This window comes from Lissotriton vulgaris, chromosome 6 (assembly GCF_964263255.1).
Source record: "Lissotriton vulgaris chromosome 6, aLisVul1.2, whole genome shotgun sequence".
NCBI lineage: Eukaryota > Metazoa > Chordata > Amphibia > Caudata > Salamandridae > Lissotriton > Lissotriton vulgaris.
Window position 1 is genome coordinate 1,478,368,973 of NC_141694.1, and position 26,460 is coordinate 1,478,395,432.

At 44.0% G+C, this 26,460-nt stretch overlaps 1 protein-coding gene across 2 annotated transcripts in view; it reads left to right on the forward strand.

The window, feature by feature from the left end:
• The window catches only part of WDPCP (WD repeat containing planar cell polarity effector), a 2,342,145-nt gene that overhangs the window by 500,214 nt on the left and 1,815,471 nt on the right, over window positions 1–26,460 (forward strand). For both annotated transcript variants that reach the window (XM_086927625.1, XM_086927624.1), the window contains 4 exons: window positions 5,002–5,046; window positions 6,579–6,629; window positions 9,598–9,668; window positions 9,936–9,995. In XM_086927625.1, the coding sequence (XP_086783751.1) occupies window positions 5,002–5,046; window positions 6,579–6,629; window positions 9,598–9,668; window positions 9,936–9,995 (227 nt within the window). The remainder of the gene's footprint in view (window positions 1–5,001; window positions 5,047–6,578; window positions 6,630–9,597; window positions 9,669–9,935; window positions 9,996–26,460) is intronic.

Below are 26,460 nucleotides of genomic sequence, written 5' to 3' on the forward strand. Positions count from 1 at the left end.
CTTGAAGTTCATTAAAAAAGTATCGAAACCGTGATCCGGACTGGGTTGGGGCTGGGGTCATTGAATGTGGAGGCAAGGTCAAAGAGGTGGCTAAAAAGAACAAACTGTTCTGTAAGTATTTTGATATTTTATATGCAGTTACATGAAGGCAAAAAAATAAAATACACACAGTGAAATGAAAAATAAATGCAAGTTCAACGTCCTGTTTTTCTTGGCATATCACGTAATCTCTTATGCCTCAAAATGAATGTAATGTAGTTGGTGCTCATGTAAAGCGCTGGATATCGGGTCAAATGTTGTTATATAAAACTACCACAAAAAATATCTAGTCAGTGGCAAATGTGACATCTCAGTATATCAACGTGCTCACTCCAGATGTCTGTGTGTGGGACCAGACAGGCACAGAATTGAATCCTAGTTGGTGCAGTGTGTAATATGGATTTATGGATTTATAGTGCAAGTCCGAGCCGGTGACAGAAAACACTGTGAATACGTAGGTCATTATTTTCAATTCGTTTTGCACATAGTGTAAGTTAGGGTGCCACAAATTTATTTTTTTTGCAGTTTTTTATAGTGCAGACCCAAAGGTGTTGGAGCACTTTACATGTGCACCAGTTACAGTACACATGGTCACAGCATTTTTTTAGGCACAGGTAGATTAAGTGATTTGCCCAAAATCAAAGGATGTTGAGCATCTGCTGGGAAATCAAACCTGGTTCCACAATTCCAAAATCGGCACTTCTAGCTGCAATGCCACATCCTGAAGTAGTTTGACATTTTTAAAAAAGTGCTTTCAAAATGTATATTTTGCCAATAAGTAATCAGACTGCATCTAGTGGCAACATTTCAGTAAGTGTCTGATTTACTCCAGAACTCAACTGATAACCTTACATTACCTCTTCAAAAGAATACATTTGTGTAATCATGAAGCCATAAGGGACTCCATAAATTTAAGGCTGGTGATAAGGCCTTTTTTTGTCTTTAGCTCTTTGTACCCCACCACCCCCTTCGATTTTAGACGAAAGCACCTCAAGGTCTGCATTAACCGCTCAAGGACCTCTGTTTTGTAAATAAGTCAAGAGGGTGGTTGGGAAGAGGCAAACAGGGCTGCATTCTGATGCAGGGCACTAATCCTTCGGGCCTCAATGGAGACACGAACCATGTGTAGTGTAAAAGATATGGCCCACAAGAAAAGGCACAATGTGAGGGCTCATTTGTCCATTTACAAATGAACAGAGACCACATCTTCAGAGAGATTCCCCGAAGGAAGGGGATGCTTCATAGGGGCTTCTGTTTAATTTTTTTTTTTTTTAAAGGCCATCGCTATCATTAGTGTAATAGGTACTGAGGCAAGGGTTTAAGATCCCCAAATATGTCTTTCTTACTATAACATTAGAGGGCAGAAAATATCATTGGTGCTGCAGGTACAATGGCACCAGGCCCCCATTGAATGAGGAACCAACTAAACCCTAATCATGGCAGCTTTACCATCCTCCTTTCCTTACATTAGGGCCCAGTGCACACTTGCTATGTCGGTGCTGCTTTTAGCCTCAGAGCAATGGCTCAAGGGAGGGGACAATTGAGGCAGATGAAGACACCTTAGATTAGCGTAGGCGAGTAAGGCAAGAGGGGAGCCCTGTTTTTAACAAATGGCAGAGGAGGCAGCCCACTTTGCGAGGCAGACACTAGCTTTAGTGCATCAGGCGCAGACGCACTGGGTCCAGGGTTCACTGCATCACATTAATGACATTCACTTTAAAAAGGGAGCATGGGGAGATCAAAGGAGTGGTGGCTGGGGCGGGGAACGAGACAGGGGTGCCCCCTCTCGCCTCTACTTTTTGCCCTAGCTATAGAGCTGTTCGCGGTCAGGGTTCGCACTGACCTGCGGCAATGGGGTACCAAGGTGGGCAACACGTGCAATGTCCTGTCGTTATATGCGGATGACGCACTGTTTTACCTGACCACCCCAAGGGAGGCGCTCCCACGGTTGTTAAATCTCCTAGATTGTTTGGTGAGGCGTCGGGCTTGCGGCTTAATCGCAGTAAGTCCCTAATTTTCCTGCTGAGGACTTGCCGGAGCTTGGGTTGAGATGGGAACAAACCAGCTTCCGATAATTGGGCATCCACGTGGCCTCGACAGAGGAGAAGTCCCTCGCTTGTAATGCAATAGGGTGCTCACATCTCTGTGCCAATCGTTAACATTCTGGAACACACTGCCACTGTCCCTAATGGGGCGGTTGGCCATCGCTAAAATGGTGATGCTGCCAAGGACACTGTATATCCTCCAGAATACGTTGTGCCCTCTTCCACCGAGGGTATTCCGAACCCTCAACACGCTGCTTTACATCCCTGCCGTGGGCGGGACGGCGTAGCAGAGTGGCCCTCGGCACCGTTGTGCGCTCCTTTGAGGAAGGGGGATTGGAGGCCCAGCGCTTCGATCTCTATTATTACGTAACACAGCTCCTCCCGGCAGCTAGATGGTTCGCGGACACGGAGGTGTGGGAGACGCGATTGTTGGCAGGTCGGGCCACGGTGCGGAAGCTCCAGATGGCACTGATGCGTGGGTTGGGGGCTCAGGCCGAGCTCCCTTATGTGGTGCTGCAGACAGCTAGTGTGTGGCAACGATATGTAGAAAGGGTCCTGCGTTCAGCGCCATTCCATAGGGAGTTACCGATTTAGATCTTGGCCCCTATGGTGGATGTGGAGAACCATTTGTCCTTTCATGAATGGAGGGAAGGGGGTTGTGAGCTCCTTGCAGACCTGTACCCCTCGGAGAGCTTCCTGACATACGAGCAGGCGGAGGAGTCATTTGGCCTTAGAGGCGGACAATATCTCCAATACCAAGGCTTAAGCTCCATTGTGGGATCGGTCTGGCCGCAGTGTCTGGAGATACCCCAGATGACCCATACTCTACATATATTGTTGTCCTCTGGCAGGGGACGTAGATTGATTGCCTTATTATATAACGTGATTCCGCCCCTCCGGTCCCACTGTCATGGGCGGCCTGGGAGGACGACCTGGGTGCGCTTCTAGACCAAGGACAGAGCAAGCGCATAGGGATCTTGACACGGCGAGTGCCCTGCAATGCTCGTTTCAAGCTCATTCACTCCAATTTCCTCCATCGCACCTACCTCACCCCAAAACCTGTGAGTCGTTACTCAGCAGACAGAATGGATAACTGCCCCAGGTGTGGCACGGGGGCGGGATTTCTGCATCTGGCCTGGGAATATCCGTTGGTGGGGAGCTTTTGGTTGGGAGTCGTGGGTCGTATAGCGGCCACTACTGGCCTCCGAATTGATTTGTCCCCCTTACACTGTATGTTGGGATCGGTACCCAAGCCCAGGAAAAGGAAACTTCCATATAAACTGCTGCAACTGATGTTAGTACTGGCTAGGCGCAGGGTCGCTATCACATGGATGGGACAGAGAGCCCCTGGGGTAGCTACTTGGCTTAAGGATGTGAGGGAATGGACACTCGCAGAGGAAACACACATGCAACACACTAGAAAGGATGAAAAATTGCAGGATGATCTGTTGGCATGGCGTACCATGTGTATGGTAGGACTCCCCGCGGAGACACACACTGATTCAGAGGGGACCAGTGGCAAATTATTTTCAGCACCTGACTCAGAGCCTGAGGGAGAAGGGGGCGTAGACCACTGAGGAGTTGCCTGCGGGGTGCATGACATGAGACCTGGCCAGTATTCCTCACGAGTCTCGTAATGCGCTGCTCAATATGGTACTGTGCCACATGAACTTCCTTGTTTTCAGATGTTGTCCTATTCTGTGATGTGCCATAATGAGTCAGTCGACCGGTATGCAACTGTTTTTAATTATGCCTGTGTGGGGGGGTGGGGGGTATTGTCTCTTGTATTTTTCAAAATTGAAAATAAAGTTTAAAAAAAAAAGGGAGCATGGGGACGTATTTGCAAATGCATTAGGGCATCCTTGCAGAAAAAACGATGGACGTCATCTGGCAGCTCCATTTTTTCCTGAAATGGACAGAGAGCCTGTTGCAAGCTTAGCGTGATGGTCAAGCAAGGTGGGGAAGAGGTGAACGAGGCAAGGGTGATAGCCTGCTACTCAGGGCCTTACTTACCGTTAGTGCAGCAGGTGCAGTTGCACTGGTGCCCAAGACTGCAAGGGGGCTAACACCACCCCTATTATGGGGTAGCTAATTTTTTGGGTCAATTTCTGGTTTTGTTTGCTGTATTTGCTGTTTTATAAGTCTCACACTCGGTGTAGACCATGAACTACAGAAAAAGTACCACCGAAATGGTCTCATAGGTCTTGCGCCCTGCGCTCATCCCCGTCTCTACTGCTCCCCCCCAATCCTTCTCATGAAGCTTTGCAGGGGGTCCCGACTTCAACACATCTTGCTTAGGTGGGCTCAAAGCAAAGCACGCTTGAAGCCCTCTTTGTGAAGGTACCTGCATGGACTTCCGTTAATCCTGCATTGTGTCGCAGCGGGTGACTGCACGCACAGCTCATTCTCTGCTGCTAAGCCTACACATCCTTCCATGTGTCCTGTGCATGTTTCTTCACTTAAACCTGCAGCCTCTTTAGCAGGTCTGCGCAGAGTGCGGCTGAATGAAATGCCCTTCCCTCAGAGGGCCAACTTCAGGGGTCTTTTGTATGGAACGTGTAGGGATTCAGTGAATTTCTGCGCCCCGTTCCTTGGTGTCAGCGCTATTCTGCAGAGGATTACAAGGCCTGTGTGTATATTTCAGCAGAGTGCATCAGAAGTGGTAGAGTGGTTTGGCATGCTGTAAAAACAGAAGAGTTCCCCGTTATGGCGCCTTTCTGTTCCCTGTCCCCAGCTGTCGCCCTCTATATAATTTAGGAATTGCCAAAGATAATTACGCCGTGGTGGTCTTTCGCCCTTGGGGGGAGGGGGGGGAGGGGGGGCCTGGTAACTCCCTTCCAAATCTTGCGCCTAATTTAGTAGCTAGACTCAATGTTTATGCGACCTTAACTTTGTATTTTCTCGTGTTCCTCCACAGATGAAGACCTCGGCGTGTACCAGTACCATGACAAGAAAGACCCAGGTAACACGAGCCCTGCTGAAATAATTACGAGATCATTTAGAGTTTCCCGATTTTTGTATGCAGAAAAAAAGCAAACCACTAAGGGGGGGGGGGGGGGGGGGGACATTATTGCACCTTTGGGTTACGTTGCTGCTTTGGCAGCAAAGCGCGCCAGTCATGTTGCCCCTGAAGTTACCAATGCCAGACGTTTCTGCAGCTGCAGGGTGTTCAATTCATTATCTTCCTTATATGATTGGTGCCTGATTGTCGCAGTACAAGTCTGAATTACCGTAGGAATTGGGTATGCTGCCCTGTGCATTTCACCATTTGGGACGTTTTTCCCGTAGATTTTACTAGTGGAATTTTCGGGGAGGATGGATATTACCACTAATGCGGTATGTCCGCAGTTCGTTATAATTCCCGATTTGGCCCCAAAAGACCCTCTCTCCCCGGCTTGGATATTACACCGGACTGAGCAATGGACCCTCGGTGTGGTTTTGTTGTTTTACTGCACGTTAGAGCTTGACGCTTTCGTCATTACGACCGGTTTCCCTTGCAGATGTGGCAGGTGATACCGGCGGAACATTAACGTTGAGGCTAGCGGCCGACTTTGAATCTGGGGAACCGGGTTCGAGCCTGGCAGGGGGCTCTAAGATCTTTTTCAACCGACTTTAGATTTCGCACCGGGCTCACGAGTACATTTCTAATAAATTTCGTTCGTAGCCTAAAGCCAACTTTAAGATGTTTTGTGTTGTGCCGTATATAACAGAAATAACAATGGCTGCTAACTTTATTTTGAAACGACTGAGTTCTGGGTGTTTTTTCACGTTGAAAAATGTTTTCAGGTCTTGTGTAAAAAAAATAATAATAATATGATTTCCTAACAATATGCCTGACGGTCTATGATTTACTCTTAATTAGTTTGCCTTTGAATTTCTGCCGTATTTCAGATGCGCACGAGCCTTTAGCTGGCTGGTGGCCGGCAGTGGCCTTCCTGTTCCCAGCAGATGGCAACATCACCGCGCGGGAAGGGAGCCTGCCGCTTCCCTCCTCCTCATCTGCAATTTGAAATGGGGATTTTCGAGCGAACTATCCATTTTCTTTATCTGATTAATTCGGCTAATCCTGGAAGTTTCAGGACGGGCCAAAAGGTCTCCAGGGCAGCGACGGCTTCCTGTCCGAGGCCTGTGTGGGCAGCCCTTGTACAGAGCCCGGTGGTTAATATGCGCGCCCCGTGCCTGCGATGACAGGCCGAGGCAGCCTTTTCCCTGGATTTGGTTGCGAGTCAGTCTCTGCTGTCCGACGAGATTGGCGGCTCCATAAAATGGGCCCACCTGTTGAGCTAGCTAAGGCCTTCTTTCACTGTGAATTAAGGATCGCTGACCAGCAGGCGAAAACATCAACTTTGCCCCCAGATTGTATGAGCTGGAGGTGTTGTTTCTCTTCGGCTTAACCTGTGGATTTTTGCTAAATGAACATTTGTTGACAGCTGTGAGGAAGATTTCCATTCATCTTTTTGTGCATTATTATTTATTTCTTCTTTTTTTTTTTAGTGCCTCAGACAAACTTTGGCTACTCAGAAGAGAAGCAGCAAGTGGCAGAATGTAAGAGTCTTTATGATGATCTGGGCTACAATTTCAGCTTTTGGTTTGTAATGTGAAGTGAATTGAGGCAATATTAAAATGCGGGTAATGTGGATTGTCCTTTAAACATGTGCACTTAAATGCAACTCATTTCTATAAAATTGTTCTTTCAGGGCGAACGGTTTATTCTTAGTTTTAGAATACATGAAGTTGCTTTAATGTTCCTTCTATAGACACTTACCTTACTACACCCACACACAGCTCTCTCAAGAGAAGGTTGATGCTTCCTGCGCCCTCTCGGACAACCAAGTTGCAAACATAAAAATACCAAAAAAGCAGAAGCTGTAAGACTGCCTAACAGTTTCCCTTTTGAAACGTGTAACTGATCATTTTCAGATTTCAAAATAAGTTTAATGATGGTTTTGCAAAGGACAATTGTACATTGTGCAGGCCCTACATTAAATAGAACTACAACATAACAGTTAGTTTAAACTTGCCTACTTAAAATACATCTCTCTTGATAAATGCTTTACATCCATGGTAGGGGAGTTGCTTAGTGTTTAATGGATCTATAGAGGAATATATTTTGCTCTAAACATTGAAGACAGAGTTGTAAAGCCCAGCTCATGTTGGCTGCCCGTGGTCCAGGTGTCTGGTGCTCCCATTGACCCTGCTGTTCTGGGTCTCCTTCAAGAAAGGCGGGCTTGCTCCCAACTGGTAATCTCAGTTGGTGATGGCCTGGGAACGTAAATCCTGATACTACTGTTTTTGGGATAGGAATATATCCCACTTGAGTGGCAGGACTTGCTGCAATAGTGTTAAGTCACAATATTGAGGTCAGTAATATCGACCTGCACATATACCGACTCCACAATAACAATTGCATCTGTATTGTCAAGGTAATATCCCCAAAAAAGACATAAACAAAAAGCCCTCTCTCGTTTCTTCTCAGGGAATGCCCCAAAAATCTGGAACTCTCTCCCTACCCACATCAGGACTAACCCTTCCTTCACGAACCTCAAGAGACAACTAAAAGAACTTCTCCTCATCTCTATGCATCTGGTCAATGACCACGATCTATGTGACCTTCAGTACTCTAGATGCTAGTCACTATATTCAAATGTTTATGTTTCTATACTTGTATGCAGCTGTACAGCGCACTGATACCCCTTGGGACTGTAAACGCTATATAAAACTCCAAAATAAAATAAATAAATAATAAAGGTAAGGATGTTTAGAATTGTGTACATATATTATTCTTCATACGTTGAAAATATAGTGGTAATCGATACTATAGAGAAGACACAAGCGCAGGCCTACTTTAAAACTTCAATATTGTGACCCCACCACTTTTACTTAGTGAATCTATAATGTCTTCCTTTCAGTGGACAAGAGGCAGTAGTCATTTGAGACCGGGAAGTCGGTTATGACACCCACTGCTCATTCACCGCCTTGGAAGCTTTTTCAAAATTCCTATAAATATTTCACACCTGCTTATTGTTGGTGGTTCCCACATAGTACTTCTGCATTTCCTGCGGTGAGAGCAGAAGCCACTGGAAAGAATTGATAAATAAAAGCAGAGTAACGTCTCTACTGTGATGGAGAGGTGTGAGCAGGAAATTGATAACAAGAGTGAGCCAATGTCACCAAGAAGCAGGTCTCTGCACTGCACCGTGCTGCTCATCTCCACTTCAGCTGTGGGTATCTTCGTTCCTCTAGATTGTGACTTCCGGTTGATCTGGGCTGCCTTTTCCACAAAAGGCCCTTGTTTCCAGGAGTCAGGTTTGAGTCTCATTAAAAGATACAGATCGATATCTGAGCTTAAAACCATACCTGGATTAGTAGTTGGCCAGCGTATCATACTGTACAGCGTTCTAATAACCTTTGAACCCCGAGGGTGTCTGCACGCTAATAAAGAAGATATTGTCAGGGGGGTGGCTGGCATGTACATCTCAGATACGGCCTCTGTGATAGCTGATCAGCTCGGCACTGGGGAGATAAGGGGAGGCTGCAGCCTGCAATGTATCCATGTGAAGTGAATTGGTCCCATGCCAGCATGCGCTACCTATCCAACCCTGGGTGGTGATGATGGGGGAAGAGAAGCACTTTATGGCAGGGGTTTCCATCCTAGGTCCAGGAAGGCAGGATCCATGTCAAGTTTTAGCATAACCACTTAATAGGAAGGTGATTTTCTATTTAGATTCGCTGTGTGTACATTTATCTTCGATGGATATCCTAAAAAATCTTGACTGGGTCTGGTACTCGGGGACTGAGTTAAACACAACACCCTTTGCTTCGATGGAGAAGGGGGGGGGGTGCTTTTACATTGTTTGTGGTTTTCCAGGTTCCATTTAAAAGGAAGGGTGCACACTTTCCAGCGAACTGAGTAAAATCAACTAGCGCTCTTATTCAGATTGTAAAGTCAGGAGAAGGGTTACAGCTGTTGGGGGGATGGGGAGATGGGGTTAATACAGAAGGAAATACTTTTGAGTTTTGCAATGGTAGAATTGTCCGGTGCCAACGTGAGGCAGTGTAAACACGGATCAGAGCCGCACGATTTTAGAAAGCGCCGCCCTCAAACCGCCCCTGTAGTTCTGCTCGACTGCGGGATCCACGGAATTAGCTCCAGTGGCTTCCACCATGTCACGTGCGGCCTGGCCCGGCTTGTCTCCACCAGCAGCAGAGGGAAGAGGACACGGTGTCACCTCAGGACGTGTGCCCATTGTCAGGGCTTCTGCCTCAGCGCTCATTGAACTGGGGCAGCAGGTTCGGTACAGTTCTTTCCTGGCACCTGCTCTGAAGATCAAACCTGAGTGTGGGAGGCGAGGCAACACAAACAGGAAGGCCTTCGTTTGGTCGTGCCGGCCTAGCTTCCGATTAGAGTTGAATTTATCGACTTGTTTACATACATATCTGTTGTACCTTTCACAAAAATGCACCCCCAAAGACATATCTAGTGGTTACCACTATTTTCATTTTTTTCTTCTAGCCCGGGATTATCCTTGGATTCTTAAGAACCGACGCCCTGAAAAACTACGAGACGCCCTCAAGGAGCTTGAGGTAACTTCTCGAACATTCGCGAAGGAGGATGACGACTAGCTAAGTCGAGTTATGTCTTAGCATAAGTAGTAGTTTTAATTTTCATAAAGGCTCAGTCCCGCCTGTCATCCTAATGGTGCTTTTATCCAGTAGGCTTCTCTCAACCGTTGCATCTTTGTTTATGCAGCATTCTAATCTCTCTGCTTGGAAAAAAACTCGACGCATTTCAACCGTCCGAGGATGTGTGCAGCCCAGTCCATGCTCTTTCTTTTCTCTGTTGTCTTTCAGGAGCGGATGCAAAACTGCGAGTGTGTGCTGAGCAAATGGAAGAACAGATCTGTCTGTCAGGTAAGATGTTTTGACATGCTGTTAGCATGTTGCGTCAACAGAGGCCCGCAACTGTTCCGCCATTGACAGAGCCGTGTCCCACTGTTATGTGATGCAACAACCCGCGCTGCCCTCGGCTTTTATGTCTCGTCCAGCCCGAAGGCCTGGTCGTGATTCGTCGATGCCAGTAGGAAGTCGAGCTCATTGCCAACCAGCAGGCTGCAGCGCAGACACAAGTAGATCATAAAAAAGACAGAATGATTTTGAAGTCGTCCATTTTGTCTTTTTAGCCTACAAATAGGTGTTTTCCAGTAAGTTACATTAAAAAAAATTTAGAAACAAAAGCCAATTTGATGGAAAGTCGATTTATGTAGATATGCTTCATTTCCAAATAGATATGAACATTTGTGTAACACAAACAACAAAATGGGGGCTGCACCACAAGTACCTGCTATAAATCATGCCTGTTATAAATCATACCTGTTATAAATCCAACTGGAGCACAGTAACAGTTTCATTTGCATTCACTCCAAAACTGAAGGGTAGTGTATAATTTGATGTGTTATACAATGTTATGTTAAACAGTTTGATTAGTGCGGCAAATGTCCCTAAGAGCATACTGGCCCTAAAGGATAAGCAATTACAAGGGAATAAATCATGCTTGGTGGAAAAAACAGGCTTTAATCTTCTTTTTGAACTGAAAGGGCATGACATTTTCATTTTGAACTTGGGAAGAGAGTTGCAGTGTTTGGCCACAAGTTGGAAAAAGTAACAGCCACCATTGCAGGCAGAATTTAAGCCTGGGATAAACTCCTGGTTAATAAAAGCTCAGCACGAGTGGGATGATGGGGTATGAATTTATGCCCCAGGGTAAATTGTCCCCAAATTGTTAAGGGCTTTGTGAATTACATGAAACAACCTCCCTCTGCTCCTCAGAGCCTCACCTTCGCTCCAGCTGTTCAAGAAGGACCTCAAGACCTGGATGTTCGACCATTGGGACCACGGGCAGCACGAGCATGGTCCCCCAGCACCTTGAGATCCTCACAGGTGATCCAGCTGCGCTTTACTATTCCTGATTAATTGAATTCGGAAAAGCGATTTCAAAACAATTTCTGTTTGGGGAGCTAATGCAGCTATCTAAGATGGAAAGAGATGGTAGACATTTTGAGGACTAGATGAGCAGCTGCATTCTCCGCAGTTTGCTAGCAATGAATAAGACAGGCCGGAATGCCCAAGCACAAGGAATTGACATAGTCAAGTTTAGAAGTAATCATGAAAGTTACTTTCTTTTCAGGCAGTTTGAGGAAGAAACAAATCATAAGTAGAGAGAAACAGATGGCTGAAATCTGACTCGCCTGTAGAGAAAATGTGAAATTACCCTCACTAAGAAAGCCTAAATTGCCGGTAGAGTCATCTCGAACCAGAGTAGGTCCAAGCTCTGTGGGCCACCAACATGGTGACCAAGTAAAAGTTTGCCTCCCAAACATAAGTACCTAGGGCAGTTATTTTCATCCAAATGGCCATTAAGGACATGCAAGGACATACTTTTTCTTGGAAGTAAGAGGGAATGTCAGATATGGAAATAATTTGAGTTTCTTCTGCATACAACATGATCTCAAAACCAAAGAAGCAGACAAGAGATGCTGCTGGGGTGAGGCAGACATTAAACAGCATGGGGCTTCCTGACAAACGCGTAGGGAGCCTGCTTGAGATGGAATCAGTCTCTGAGCAAAAGGGTAATAGAGATTGCGCCCTGGAAGACCGAAAGTAGCACAGGCACTAGAGTGCTTGTTTAATAGGCTCTTAATAAGAATGTAGAATGGTATTTGATGCAGCCGATAGAGTCATTAAAACTGAGGTGGCAGAGCAAACTTACACTTATGAATCTGTATAATACAGACTAGATTCTTATGGCTTATAACTCAGTCGAGTTTAAGGGCCAAAGGTCATGCGGATCCAGGTTTATTTCTTTTTTCCTCCCATGTCATGTAAACCTTGTGCCACCTTGTGTCAGTGCCATACACTGCTCATGAAGCTGTTAACAGCTAAAGCTGTACACAGGTGGTGCTGTGCATGCTTATCCTTGCAAGTGTGTATCCATTCTACCTGTTTAGGAACCTACATCTGTTAAGTGTCATTATTTTCCATTCTTTAAGTTCCCAGATGTCCTTGAAAAAGTATCTATAGTGGATGCAGGAACTTGATATGTGTTCTGTTTTTGTTATATACAGCCAAAGCCCATGTATATAAACATGCTGAAGGAGAATGTGGCTAGGAAGGGCGTTAGTCCAAGGCAGGTCATCCATTTACAGACCGATCCTCTGTCAGTACTACCTTTTCATTTTTGCAGTGCATAAGCAACAACTGCAGACCAATCCTCACCACGGGGGGGGGGGGGGGGGGGGGGGGGGTCCATGCATGTTCCGGTTTACAAGACAATCATAAGCAAGTGCTGATGGAGAAAAAAGTACGAAGGGGAGTGATCCACATATGAACCGATCCTACCTTTTTCAGTCCTACTTTTTTGTTCTAAGTGGATCCTCAGCCTATGATCAAATAATCATCATTCCATTGCATAGGACATGCAGGAATGTTCCATTTTTATATCTATCTAGGGCTAAAATCTATTTGTATGCGAGTGCGGATGGCAAGGAAGGTTAGACGGGGAGTATATCAGATGGAAGTGGTCCACATGATCCACATTTGATTAATTCCTCCCTTGTGATGCTGCGTTTTAGCTTCTATGTCAATCCACAGACTCTGATCGAAACATCATCACTATTAGATAAGAGACATGTTTGCATGTTCCATTTGTAGACATATATATGGCTAAAATCTATTTGTATACAGGTGCTAGTTCTGAAGAAGGTTAGGAAGGTAGTTTGTCAGATGGAGGTGGTCCACATACAAACAGAATCTCTACCTTTTACCTTCTATGCCCACCCACAGACTCCGATGGAAAACTCATCATCACTAGACAGGGGACATTCGAGCAAGTTATGCATATGTACATATGGCTAAAATCCATTCGCACAAAAGTGCTGATGGAAAAGATTAAGAATGGAGGTTCGCCCTGCATAGAGAAGATAATCTGGGCCTACACAAATTTCCGATAGTAGCCGATTGGGAAACTCTCCTAATCGATCTTCAGTTTGCCTTGCAACACGTAAACAATGCCCTAGTTTGTTAAGTGGAGGACGGGACGGGGGCAGCAGAAGAGTGAGGTCTCATTTAGCCACACAGCATTCACTGGACATGCTGCATTCCTCCGTATACATTTATTCCAGGAACTAGAACTGATGCTTTGCCTTGTTTAATCATGGGTTCTCCCGACTAATTACAATGCACGTCGTTGTGTGGAGGGGGTGTGGGCCCGGGTTTCTTCGGCTGTTGTTTTTTTCCAAAATTAGAATAATTTGTTTATTTCTTGATTCATATGTTGTTGAGTTCCTCAGTAGACTTGTATGTGTGAATCAAACCATTTCTACCATGTGATAGTTTATAGTTTGACAAGCAATTGAATACCAATGTATGGACATGTCCATTAGGTGCCGCTTTTTATTGTTGGACACAACTTACTGTAATCCTTAGCAATCCGCTTCTGCGGAGATGTAACAACTGTGTAATTGTTATATTTTTTGTTGTCTAAGCAACTTTGTTAAAATCTGGAAAAAACAATTTACTGATTCAATATTAAAGAAAAGATTAAGGATGGAGGTTTTCAAGGGAAAGGGACACAGGTATGACCAGATCTACTCTGTCGTTTCTGCTGTTTAGCTTATATATTTGTCCACTGGCAGCTATCTATATATTCTTTAATTTGATCTATCACAAACAGGTGAAGTACACTCAGATGATTTTGAGACTAGCATGAGGGCAGGGGGAATCCAACAATGATTTCAGCCAGTGGAATAAGTTTCTTGCCTATATGGCTTCTTGTTTGGTGACAGGAGTGACCTGTGAAGGTCTGCCTTTGATGGAACTCAGTGGGCCTTTGTCTAGTCCTCTTACGGAGAAACTTGGGCCTCCTCATTGATGAGTGATTGCCACTTACCTCTCACGTTAGTGAAGCCTCCAGGTTCTCTTTAAACCACACCAGAATCCTTTGTCAGGTGCTGCCCCTGGTACAGTCTCTGCCTAAGGTTATCAACTTGCTTTCATTGCTCCATGAATGGTCTAGGGAACTGTGGCTTGAATCCCTGCCTTCTTCATGTTGTTCTTTACTGCACTTCCAAAATGTTGCACCTTGTTTGGGGGCTTAGATCAAACTTCACTATATGAATCTGCATTTTCATGCAAAATTTGGGAGCTGGTGGAGACACATTCTGAGTGTGAGGTTTTGCTACCAAGACTACTGGGCAAGCCCAAGGGCTATCTGAGGGCTCAATTACTCCCAAATCCAACATTTTCTGGACTTCAGTCCTGATGCAGTCCCTGCCATGGTCAGGTTGCCTGTAAATTTTATTTTTAACAGGCAGACTGGCACCTGTGTCCACTTCATGAGGGCACCAGGTAATCTGACTTGGAGTCAGTGAGAACATATGTCTGAACTGATTCAGGACTTGCCTACAATCAGTTTGCTGCTGGCCAGTGAGGCTGCCTGCCAAGGCTACACCATCAACTGAACCATCATCTGGGTTCTGTGAGAGCAGGTCAGGGAGTGGATCACTCTTTTCCTCCTGCCCCTCATCAGTAGCCATGAGCAAGCCCATGTTTGTCCTGTCAACATATGGGTTGAGCCTGTTCACATGGAGCACCCTATGGGGGCTCCTGGGAGTTCCAAGGTCCACCAGGTAGTAACCTCTCCCTTCTGCTCAATGATTGTTTGAGGGCCACTCCACTTGTCTTGGAGGGCTGCTGGGGCCACAGGCTTCAACACCCATACTTTCTGTCCTGGCTGATAAACCGTCAACACAGCCTTTTGGTCATGCCCGGCCTTTTGCAATTCCTGCCTAGCCTCAAGGTTTTTGGATGCCTTCTTCATGTACTCAGCCATCCTGGAGCGGAGACCAAGTACATAGTCCACAATACCATGTTTAGGGGGTTTGAGAGGTAACTCCCATCCCTCCTTTACTAGACACAAAGGACCTCTAACTGGATGTCCAAACAGAAGTTCAAAAGGGCTGTAACCAACCCCCTTCAGAGGAACCTCTCTGTGGGCAAAGAGAAGGCAGGGCAAAAGTATGTCCCATCTACTCCTGAGCTTTTCAGGGAGAACTTTAATCATGCACTTGAGGGTTTTGTTGAATCTCTCAACTAACCCATTTCATTGTGGGTGATAAGGGGTGGTACACTTCTTCCACATAGCAGTCAAGTAACCAGACATAAAGTTTGCACTGTCTGATACTACCTCTTTGCGAAATCCACTCTGGAAAATATTCCCAGAAGGGCTCTAGCCACAACAGTAGCTGTGGTTGTCCTAAGAGGGATCGCCTCTGGATAACTAGTGGCACAGTTTACCACCACTAGTATGAATCTGTGCCCAGATGCAGTTTGAGGATCCATGGGACCAACAATGTCAATGCCAACCCTCTCAAAGGGAACCACCACCACAGGTAGAGGTATCAGGGGTGTCTTTATAGTACCACATGCCTTATCACTGGCTTGACAAGTGATACAGGAGCGACACAATTCCTTTGTGTCCTCTGACATATGTGGGCAATGAAAGTGAGGAACAAGTCTGTTCCAAGTCTTGTTTTGACCTAAGTGACCTGCTAATGGAATATCATGTTCCAGTGTCAATAGGAAGCCCCTAAACGTCAGAGGTAAAACAACCCCCTGGCAGCACCAGGCTTGGGGTCTCTACTCTCTGAGTATAAGAGTCCATCATCCCAGTAGATCCTATGGGACCCACTTGCCCAGCAAGCCTCAGCAGCAGATTGCTTGGTTGAGATCGACTGGCTTTTCTGGAGATGTCCAGAACACTTTGATGGACATGCACTTTGATGGCCGTCGACAGAACTCTGCTCTGGGCACTCTTAAGGGCTACCTCTCAGCCATTTCAGCCTTCCTCAGGCTTCCTGATCAGCCTTCTCTTTTCAAGTCCCCTGTTGTAAATAGATTTCTTAAAGGTATTACTCATCTTTTTCCTCCTGTTCCCTTCGTAATGTCTCTGGCACTAGAACTTGGTTCTTACTTATTTGATGTGCGCTCCCTTTGAGCTGCTACATAACTGTCCTCTCAGAATTTTTACTCTGAAAACTGCTTTTCTGGCGGCCATCACCTCTGCGCGCAGGGTGAGTGAGCTACAAGCTCTGTCTTCCAAGCCTCCCTTTCTGGCTGTTCATCCAGACAAGGTCCTCCTCCGAACTCGACCTTCCTTTCTTCCAAAGGTGGTCTCTTCTTTTCATATTGGCCAAAACACCACTTTACTCACCTTCTTTCCGTTTCCGCATCCTTCAAAAGAGGAAGAGAAGCTCCCCCGTCTGGATACAAGACTTGCGCTCTCCTTCTACTTGGATCGCACCAAACAATTCCGGGTGGATGACCAGCTTTTTGTTGGTTACACGGGCGCTAAGAAAGGTCAGGCCCTGCACACACGGACCATTTCGAGGTGGGTCGTTCTTTGCATCAAGGCCTGCTATTCTTTGGCAAAGAAGGAGCCTCCAGTGTGGCTTCGCGCTCATTCCACCAGGGCGTCTGCAGCTACTACTGCTTTAGGACGGGAAGACCCCCTACATTGTAGTGTAGTTCCTATATTCCCAATAGGCTCTGCGCATTGGAAAAACATAAACGGCAGTTTAGACGTAGGACAGAGGTCGACTAGGTCTCTACTGAATATGTTAGACTTAATTAGGTATACCAGCTAGCTCAGAGGTCACTAGAAACTTTCTTGAATGAACAGGGAGGAGTTAACTTTCCTGATTAGACAAGAAGGGATTAGCTTCTGACAACCGCATAAACATGACAACTTTACTCCCTCCAGAATAAGGAGTATATCTCCAGAGTCGTGTGAAAACAATAGATAGCTATTTCACTCAGTCAATCGTGCATGCTTAGTTTCACCAGAGTGCAGAGAAATAGAGAGACAGGTGTTTTCAATAAAAGGTGTTATTTATTGAGCAATCTTCTTTCTCATGCAAGAGAAGTGAATTGCCACAATTGCAATACTTGTCATAAAGTAAAGTGCGTACAGTAAAAAGGAGTATTATGAAATAAGACTGTAAAAGCATTGATATGGTTTCTGAGCCATATGATACTTAAAACGGATAAAATATATACAATTATATACAATGATAAAAGTTGACTAAACGTACTCAACTGGTGCTTCTAAGATACGCCTACCCCAGTGTACCTAACCTAAGCCTAGTACGTGGGAAGGAGTAAGGGAGTTGCAGTTTAAGTTGTTAGTTTTGCCAAGAATCTGAATCAAGAATTCTCTAAGGGTCTAATCAGCTCCGTACCTTGGTTTTAGAATGAAGGAGGTCTTGTATCTCGTTCTCAGGACTCGATCTTCCAGTAACCTGCAAGGGTGACTGGAAACACTGGAGCAGGATTTTCTCGGCAGGAGAAAAGACAGCGTCTTTCTCAGTGCGTCAAATGGGAGGGGCGGCTTCCTTCGGCACTCGCATCAGCTGGGCTTCGGGTAAGTAGCTAGCCGCTCTGCTCCAAACCACCGTGTGTTGCTTAAGGCAAATGCTTGTATATTTCTACCTGGAAGGTGCCGTGTTTGACATAAGGTTGGACATAAGACGTCATTAAGAACTGTCATTAAGAACTGGCAGTTCTTTCAGGACTCACAGGAGTTCTAGGACAAATCAAAACAAAAGCAGGGGGAATTCCCGGGTTGCTGGAGGTTTGGTTTTTTAAAGAACTCGTTGTACTTTCTAGGAGTCTAAGGAAGTAGCCTTGCCGTATTTGGACTGCATTGGCTATTACTAAATATGGATATGGTTCTTATGCCTTTATAAGGATATGATTTGTTATAACCACATAAGGGCATACATCGGGAATATTTAATTAGAGTCCTAGACACGTTCACAACACCCACTCCACGTATAATGTCCATCATTACTAAATACTAAGCAATATATAAACATATAAGTATGCATGTGTTTTCCAGCCCACCCCAAAATACATAAAATGCATTTGAAATGGTATAGATACACGAAAATGAGTATTATACTGAACGCTTTAAAGCAGTGGTATCATTCAGGTAACATTTTGTTCATTTAGAATGTTGACTGAATGAATCACAAAATTTACATTCATGAAATGGCTATTAATACAGAAGAAAAGGTCGAGACCATTTCATCACATATTCATACAAGATTGTAAATGTACTAGAGGCTGATTTTAAAATATTTTCTCTAAAAATTGAAGTTCTGTTCTCTAAGAATAGTTCTACTTTAAGCAGAGTATCATGTGCCAAAAAAAAAGTAAATATTTTGGAAATTGGTGGAGAAAAGAAATGATTTCGCTTTCATGGGAAAAATAGTTCCAAACGTTTTCAGCAGTGCTGTTTATCAAAAACTGAAGGCCGAATTAAGAGTTCAGGAAACGCTGTGTGCTCGCTATTTCAAATATTATTCTCATTGTTAGGAGAGAACATTACCTCAGCTAGACCAGCAAAAATGTGTCTACAACAGTAGGTGAAAGTTGGGCCAACACTGACAAATCAGAAATAGTGCATATATGTGATGCATTGCCATTATCGGTGTTTAGATCAGCAATGTTCACAGAAGGTTGTACCTGTGTGGTGCCGCTTTCATCTCGTACTTCACCGCCACCTAATCGTAATGGTGAAGTCTCAACGAAGGCCGTCATCAGAATAGGTAGCCGTTTGGGGACAACACGTTGAATGAGTCGTTACCGGACAAAGCAAAGCATCGATATCCATTGGCACTGCTGATGGGAGTGTAAGACAGACGTCCAACACGCATTCTTCCCCGCTAATCAGACATCGAAGCACAGGTAAGATGCAATTTTGCCAGATTGGTCTGAATGAATGAAACCAGGTAGTATTCAGATCTTAGCCGGGCCAATCCGAGGACCTTAGTGATACGGTCTCAGTATCGTATTGCTAGGATCGTTTCTTCCATCGTAGCCTGAGTTTTGTCTGTGACTTGGCTTGCCATATCGGAGCAGAAGGAACAAAAATAAAATTCCTGCTACGAGTCCCAAAATAAGAGGCAGGCCACCGAAAAGAGAATGCACAAAATTCGGGAAGATGCCCAGAACTGTTTCAAAGGGTGCTAACAGTACTGAAAAAATTGTCTTAAATACATGTGCGATGCCACTGGTATCTGACATGTTTAAGATTTGGCTTAACATTTCTACGAAATGCACGGGGCAATTTGTTGATAATAGTGTATGTATCTCTGCCGCTGTCCTTGCAACTTGCAGGTCATACGTCTCTTTGGACGAGGTTAAAGGCACAGTTTGTAAAAGAATAGACTTCATTCTGCTTAAAGTATCAATTAGAATAGAAGAGATATTCACAGAAGGCCATATTGCTGTCTCCATGCCTGGATTGCTGTTCGGATACAATAGTTGCATACAACAAATGACCCTGGAAGTAACGCTCACGAGATAGACTTTTCCTGGCATCATGCCACAACAGCTGTGGTCACTTAATATAACATAGCTACCGTTGAAAAGTTTTCTGAAAAAGGGCTCTATCTGTGTAGCAGGGGTGCCGTGCCGTGCAGATGACATGAAAGGTTGTTTGATGAACCTTCGCAAGTTAATACCTTGACACAGAAGTGTACCGCTTAGTGATTTTTTTTACAATTGTTACCACTAAGAAATACCTCTTTTTTCCCCTCACTGTAACATCTATGTGTATAAGGCAATTTCCAGGTCGACTTGATGTATCCTTTACCCAACCTTTCATACAGGCCTGCTGGTATATACTTTTGCCAATATTGAAACTGAAAAGTTGTTATCCGGATTGTAATGGTGCCATGTATTATCCATTCAATGACAAGTCTTTCTGATATTGTCAATGGTCATCTTTCTAGTTTTTCAATACTCAGCACCGTATAGTCTGCTCCTTTTTGTGCCAACGAGATTTGTCTACCAGTAAGGTTAAAGATAGAAAATAATGACGTTGTGTTGATTAGACGCCATGGCACGTAGCATGAATGGAGGTTTTGTAACGTCCAGCCTAGCTGTACATTAGAACGTAATTGGGATTGACCACGTTGTAACATTAGCATATCCTGTTCTATTATATCAATAGCAGATGATACAATGTTGTCCAGTGAATAAATTCTGGAGGACAGAGTCGTTAACCCATTGTCCTCTACAGAAAGTGATTTTTCCAAATGAATACGATCAAGTTCTCGTATTTTTTCTGCAGTTTCAATTTGAGTTACTTTCCAAGCCTCATTGTAAGCTGCGTATATACCGGCATATATGAAATGTTTTTTGACGCGGTTTGCGAGGTCCTATTATGAAATCTCGCAAGTCAGCACCTTCTTTAAGTAAAGTTAAGTGTTGCTTAATTTCGGGAAGTGTGGATCTCTGTAGCCAATCGAGGCATAGTTTTCCTTCACTGTATGTTGTAATTCTCCCTGGATGTTGTCTTTGGGAATATCTTGGGTCTGGCCTGTTCTGTTTGAACCCCTGTATTTTGTTCAGGAATCTATCTTGACAGTTATTAGTGTCTGTGGGCCAGATCAACCATTTGTTCCAATCAGGAATTGTTCTGTTTTGTTTTAAAATATATAACACGTCTAACCCCTCATCTGTAGTGGTGTTTCTATCAGGCATAGGCTTTGGTATAGACGGGTTGTTTAAATCTTTTTTCTTGGCTAAACCAAGACATGTTGTTTGTTGAATGGTGTCATTCAAGAATATTATTTGTTCTGGCATCATGCAGGCTCTAAACAATGATTCTAGACCTTGTACCTGCCACTCTTTTGTACCCCAGATGGTTTTTGTCTCAATGTTATTTTTCCAAAATTCAAAACCAAATGTAGACATTTTTTCATACATTTTTTCAGAATAAATCAGTTTAGAATTTGTCAACATGTTTTTCACTCCTGTCTTATTTAACATTTTGTAATAAAACGTTTCTGGATTAGTGTAATTAAACCCTGAGAAGTATGGAAATTTCTCATAAAAAGTTTTTGAACTGCCTTTTGGAGGAGTTGGACAATGTTCCCACTAATTATAACTGAAAACATTTCTAGGATTAGCAGATTTATGCAGATAATGATGCCCAAAGTGATTGAAACAATACATTACCTCATAATTCGATGAACCCTGTAAATAATCATGTTCTGTAAATTTTGCTGACATTTCTAAATCTGACATCATATTATTAATATTTTCAAAGTCCCAATCATCAGAGAAGGTACTAGGTGATACAAAGTCACTTAAGGAGATCTTGAATTGGTGTGGATATTTCAAGAGCTCAACCGGGCCATAGATTTCATAGTCAGTTTTGTCCATCCTATACCACCAGGTATAGGGATGGCTGTGATGTTCACTGATGATAGTTCTCTTTTTTCCATGTGAGAGGATCTGTGTGGTTTCAGGACCAAGTTGATGTTCTGACTTGCTGTGTCCTTTGTACTATATTTTCCATCAATAAATCTACCCAAACTTAAAACTAAGATGAGCCACAGAAGGAGGAAAGGTACACCTAACACAATCCATAAATTAATCCATGGTGAAGTTAGATATGTTTCTCTGAGTTGATGAAAGAGCTCTGTGATTTTCTTTTTGAAAGTTTTTGTTGCTGGCTTGTCTCCATGTTCACTTGGATCATCGGAAAAGTCATCAAAGTTGATAAAGTAGCCAGATGCAGTTCTGTCAATTGGTGGAATTGCTTCCGGATTTCCATTGATCTTTGGATTTTCCTTTGTTACATTTGTATAGTCCGAGGCTACATCGTTGTAGACAGGTGTTTCTTGACGAACTGTTGCAATTTGGGTTTCAAGAGGTACAAGTTCCATGGCTTTGTTGCATAGTCCTTTTTTATTCACTGCATGTTTATCAAATGTGATTAGTCTCTCAGTTTGAACCTCTTGGATTGTAGCAAGATTTGGTCTTCTGCTATTTCTTGGGAGTCCACTGGGCCTACTACTTATGATTGGCCACATGGTTGTGGTTTCACCAGGTCGATTGATACAACTTGGCTCTCCTTTTTTCCAGCAAGGGGCAGTAGTACTACTGATCTTGTTCCGCTGACAGCTAAGACAGGTACTGCTTTTCTATAAGAAGGCCCAAATTCCTTCTTAACCGCGATCTTTTCTCTGACCAGATCCCTAATCTTTGGAATCCAGACAGGTCTTGCTGGGACAGGTGGTTTTTCTTCAATGGTCGTTGGCTTTAGCTTTTCGTTACTCAGACTTATCCTAGTTTCATTTAAGTCCTGTAAAACAGCCAAACGATCTTTGATATCAAAGGTTTTTTGTTTCACCACTGAAGTCTGACAATCCAAATCATGGATGATCATTCTAGTACCAAATAAAAGTTTGTACGGACTGATACCTCCTAGAGAATTTCTTGGCATGTTATTAAGACTACGTTGGACACTTATTAGATGTTTGACCCACCCGTCACCCGAACCTAATACCCTCGCTGTTATAGATTGCTTTATGTCACGTTTTTTTCTCTCCACTACTGCATTTCCCTTGGGATGGAATTGACTAGAATACCGCAATGCAATGGCCATGCTGGCAATGGCCTCCTTGTAAGCCCGAGAGCTAAATGCAGGACCATGGTCAGAATGTAGCATGCCAATTGCGTATGTGCCGATAAAAACTCGCAAATCTTTTATAACAGTTCTGGCGTCAGCCAAGCGCTGGGGCCACATCCAAATGAATCTCGTCTTAATAATTATGGGATCGCATTTTTCCGTCTGGATGTCTGCGCATAGATAGCCTGATGCTGTCTAATAGTGGCGTCTGGGCAGGTGTCTGGTCCGGTTCACAACTGCGATCTCTGTTGCAGTCCTGACAATTCATTGCAAAGTAATTCATTTGCACACTCCTCCCCGGCCACCAGTATTTTGATTGTAATTCTATTAGAGATTTCAGGATCTCTTGGTGCCTCAGACCCAATCCCATGTGTGCTTCTTCAATCAAGAAGACTCTCCGGTTTGTGTTTGGTTACTCTATCCCCCACTCCAGGGATTTGAGCAAACGGAACAGAGTTCGCATCAATTATGTATGTATTTCCGAGTGGATAATTTAGAGGTAACGCCGCATAATTGCCTTCCATTGAGGCTTTTACTGCAAGCAGCGTTTCGCCATCTATTTGTTTTCTCGTACGCTTTTTTGTAGCTACGGAAGACGAGTGATCAGCTGCCGCTGTGGCTCTGTCAGCCAATGAATTCCCTGCAACGTGAACGCCATCATGTTGAAGACTCTGCGTATGTATCACGTGAGTCTTTTGTACTTCTTTCTGCAAAAGAACTACTTGTTCCCATAGGTTTTTATGCTTTATTGTGGCACTTGTCTCATCTTTGTAACCGTTTTTTATCCAGGTCTGCATGATAGTATTGTAAGACCGGACGCAGTAATGCGAATCGCACACTATTAGTGTCGGGAATTCGCGATCAGCATTTTCAAGCGCCATCTTTAAAGATCTTATTTCAGCTTGCTGAGCTGTACAGTTTCTGAGTGATTCAGTTTTAGTGACCATCTGTCTGAATTTACCTAATCGCCAGCGACCTTTAACAATTACGCATGCTGCATTGTAAATTTGTTTTTCCACAACGTAGTGTTGTGCAAATCTGTCCGTGTAGATTACACAGGTGTTCTGTTCGAGAGGCAGAATTTCGATTGACAGAGGGCATTCATGTTCGTATTCTAGATCTTCTAGTTTTTTCATTTTCGGATCAAAAGCGTGTTTCACGTCTTCTGTAGCAAGAGAATTTTCCCATTGTATCCATTTTGGATCTAGAGCTATAGCATTTGGAATGCCTGGTCTTGTTACTGCCTCAAGGGCTGATACTGCTGTTAAAACAGATATCCTTTTCCCTTGGGCTAGGGCTCTTTCCTTTCCTACAGCAGTTTGAACCACAGTTAGAATTGTTTCAGTAGAACTGAATGTCATTTCAACTTGTGTGTACAATTGTGATTTGTAAGCTATTGGTACCGTTTCTCCCTCATTAGAGGTCAGGTATGTGAATCCGCATCTTCCTGGGATGACTCGGATTACAAGGTTGCGTTCGTTTGCGCGTGTTTGCAGTTTTGTTTTAGTTAACATGTCTGTCTGTAATGATCTTAACATTTCTGTGTGTTTTTGAGTCCAACTAATTGGTTTGAAATCAGCTTTTATTAATTCATAGAGAGGTTTAACCCTCTGTGCATAATTTAGAATGTATGTTCTTCCGAAATTCAGGAAACCTAGTATTGATTGTAAGTTTTTCAGCGTTTTTGGAGCTTGGAGTACTGCACACTTCTCTAAGAAGTTGTCTACTAGGCTTTTGCCTTCACTTGATAATTCACATCCTAAAAATAGGACAGTTAGATGGGCAATTCGTGATTTTTTAAAGTTAAATTTGTACCCTTCATATGCGAACCCAAGTATTATGGTGTTCACTCTTTTCAAGTGAGTCTGCAGGTCATCGTCTGTAAGGTAGATGTCATCGACATAACATAATGCCTCATCATCATATATTTGTAGTAACTCTGTTACCCTGGCTGAAAATAATCCTGGGCTATTCTTGAATCCCTGTGGGAGACGACAACATTTTTTTGGGTCCCCTTGCTGGAGAAAGCGGTCAAATATCTGCTTTCAGGTGCTATGTTTTGACAGAAGAAACCATTTGAAATATCTAATGTAACTTTATATTTCTTGCGCACAATGTTATTCATTAGTGCTGCACTGTGTGAGTTTTGTACTGTGAATGTTTTATAGCAGGAGTTTAAGTGTCTGTAGTCCAAAACTAGACAATATGAATCGTCTGGCTTGGAGACAGGAAACAAAGGATTGTTCATTTGCGAGGTGCATGTTTCAATCACCCCCTGATATTCAAGTTGATCTAAAATTTCTCTTACTTGTTTTTTAGCTTCTTGCTTAACAGGATACTGCCTCTGTGCAATAGGTTGATTTTTTAACTGGATTTTATGTTGAAGAGAGTCCTCATCCCATCCTACATGATTTTTATATAATGGAGGTGCTTGGGTCACTGCCCATTTTCTACCCCAGTGTACCTAACCTAAGCCCAGTACGTGGGAAGGAGTAAGGGAGTTGCAGTTTAAGTTAAGTTAGTTTTGCCAAGAATCTGAATCAAGAATTCTCTAAGGGTCTAATCAGCTCCGTACCTTGGTTTTATAATGAAGGAGGTCTTGTATCTCGTTTTCAGGACTCGATCTCCCAGTCACCCGCAAAGGTGACTGGAAACACTGGAGCTGGATTTTCTCAGCAGGAGAAAAGACAGCGTCTTTCTCAGTGCGTCAAATGGGAGGGGTGGCTTCCTTCGGCACTCGCATCAGCTGGGCTTCGGGTAAGTAGATAGCCGCTCTGCTCCAAACCACTGTGTGTTGCTTAAGGCAAATGCTTGTATATTTATACCTGGAAGGTGCCGTGTTTGACGTAAGGTTGGACATAAGACATCAATAAGAACTGTCACTAAGAACTGGTAGTTCTTTCAGGACTCGCAGGAGTTCTAGGACAATCCCAAAACAAAAGCAGGGGGAATTCCCGGGTTACTGGAGGTTTGGTTTGTTTAAAGAACTCGTTGTACATTCTAGGAGTCTAAGGAAGTAGCCTTGCCGTATTTGGACTGCATTGGCTATTACTAAATATGGATATGATTCTTATGCCTTTATAAGGATATAATTTGTTATAACCACATAAGGGCATAAATCGGGAATATTTAATTAGGGTCCTAGATACGTTCACAACAACATGACATCTGTCAGGCAGCTACGTGGGCATCACTGCACACGTTCACCAAGCACTACTGCCTGGACAGCCAAGTCCGGAGAGATGGCTTCTTTTGCCGTTCTGTTCTTCAGGACTTCCTGGTGTGAACTTAGTTCACAGACCCACCTCCGGGGTTGTTATTGCTGGGTTATCTATTCTAAAATAACAAATCTATAACTAACTGTTGTTTTCAGATGAACAAGTTACTTACCTTCGGAAACAATATATCTGTAAGAAACATAGGTTAGTTATAGATTCCTTACCGCTCTACCCATCCTCCCCATTCTGTGAAAAGACTTCTAGGGTTAAGGAAATCCTTTCAGGGCCCTAGTTTTGTGCACCAGTGGTCAGTGTCTTGCATGGCTCTGCGCTTCTGGCGTGGAAAGTTTTGTAGAGAACTGTTGTCAGCGCACGAGGGCGGCGTCTAAGTAGCTACAGCAACGTCATCCCGGCGACCACGACGCTAATGACGAACACGGAGCCGACCAACGCCACTTTTCGACGCGCAGGGGTACTGCTAAAGAAAAACTTTCCGGATCCAGTCTGACGCCTGGGGGTAATTCTAAGGTAAGGAATCTTTAAGTAACCTATGTTTTTTACAGATATATGGTTACCGAAGGTAAGTAACTTTTTCAATAAGACCACAACGACAAAC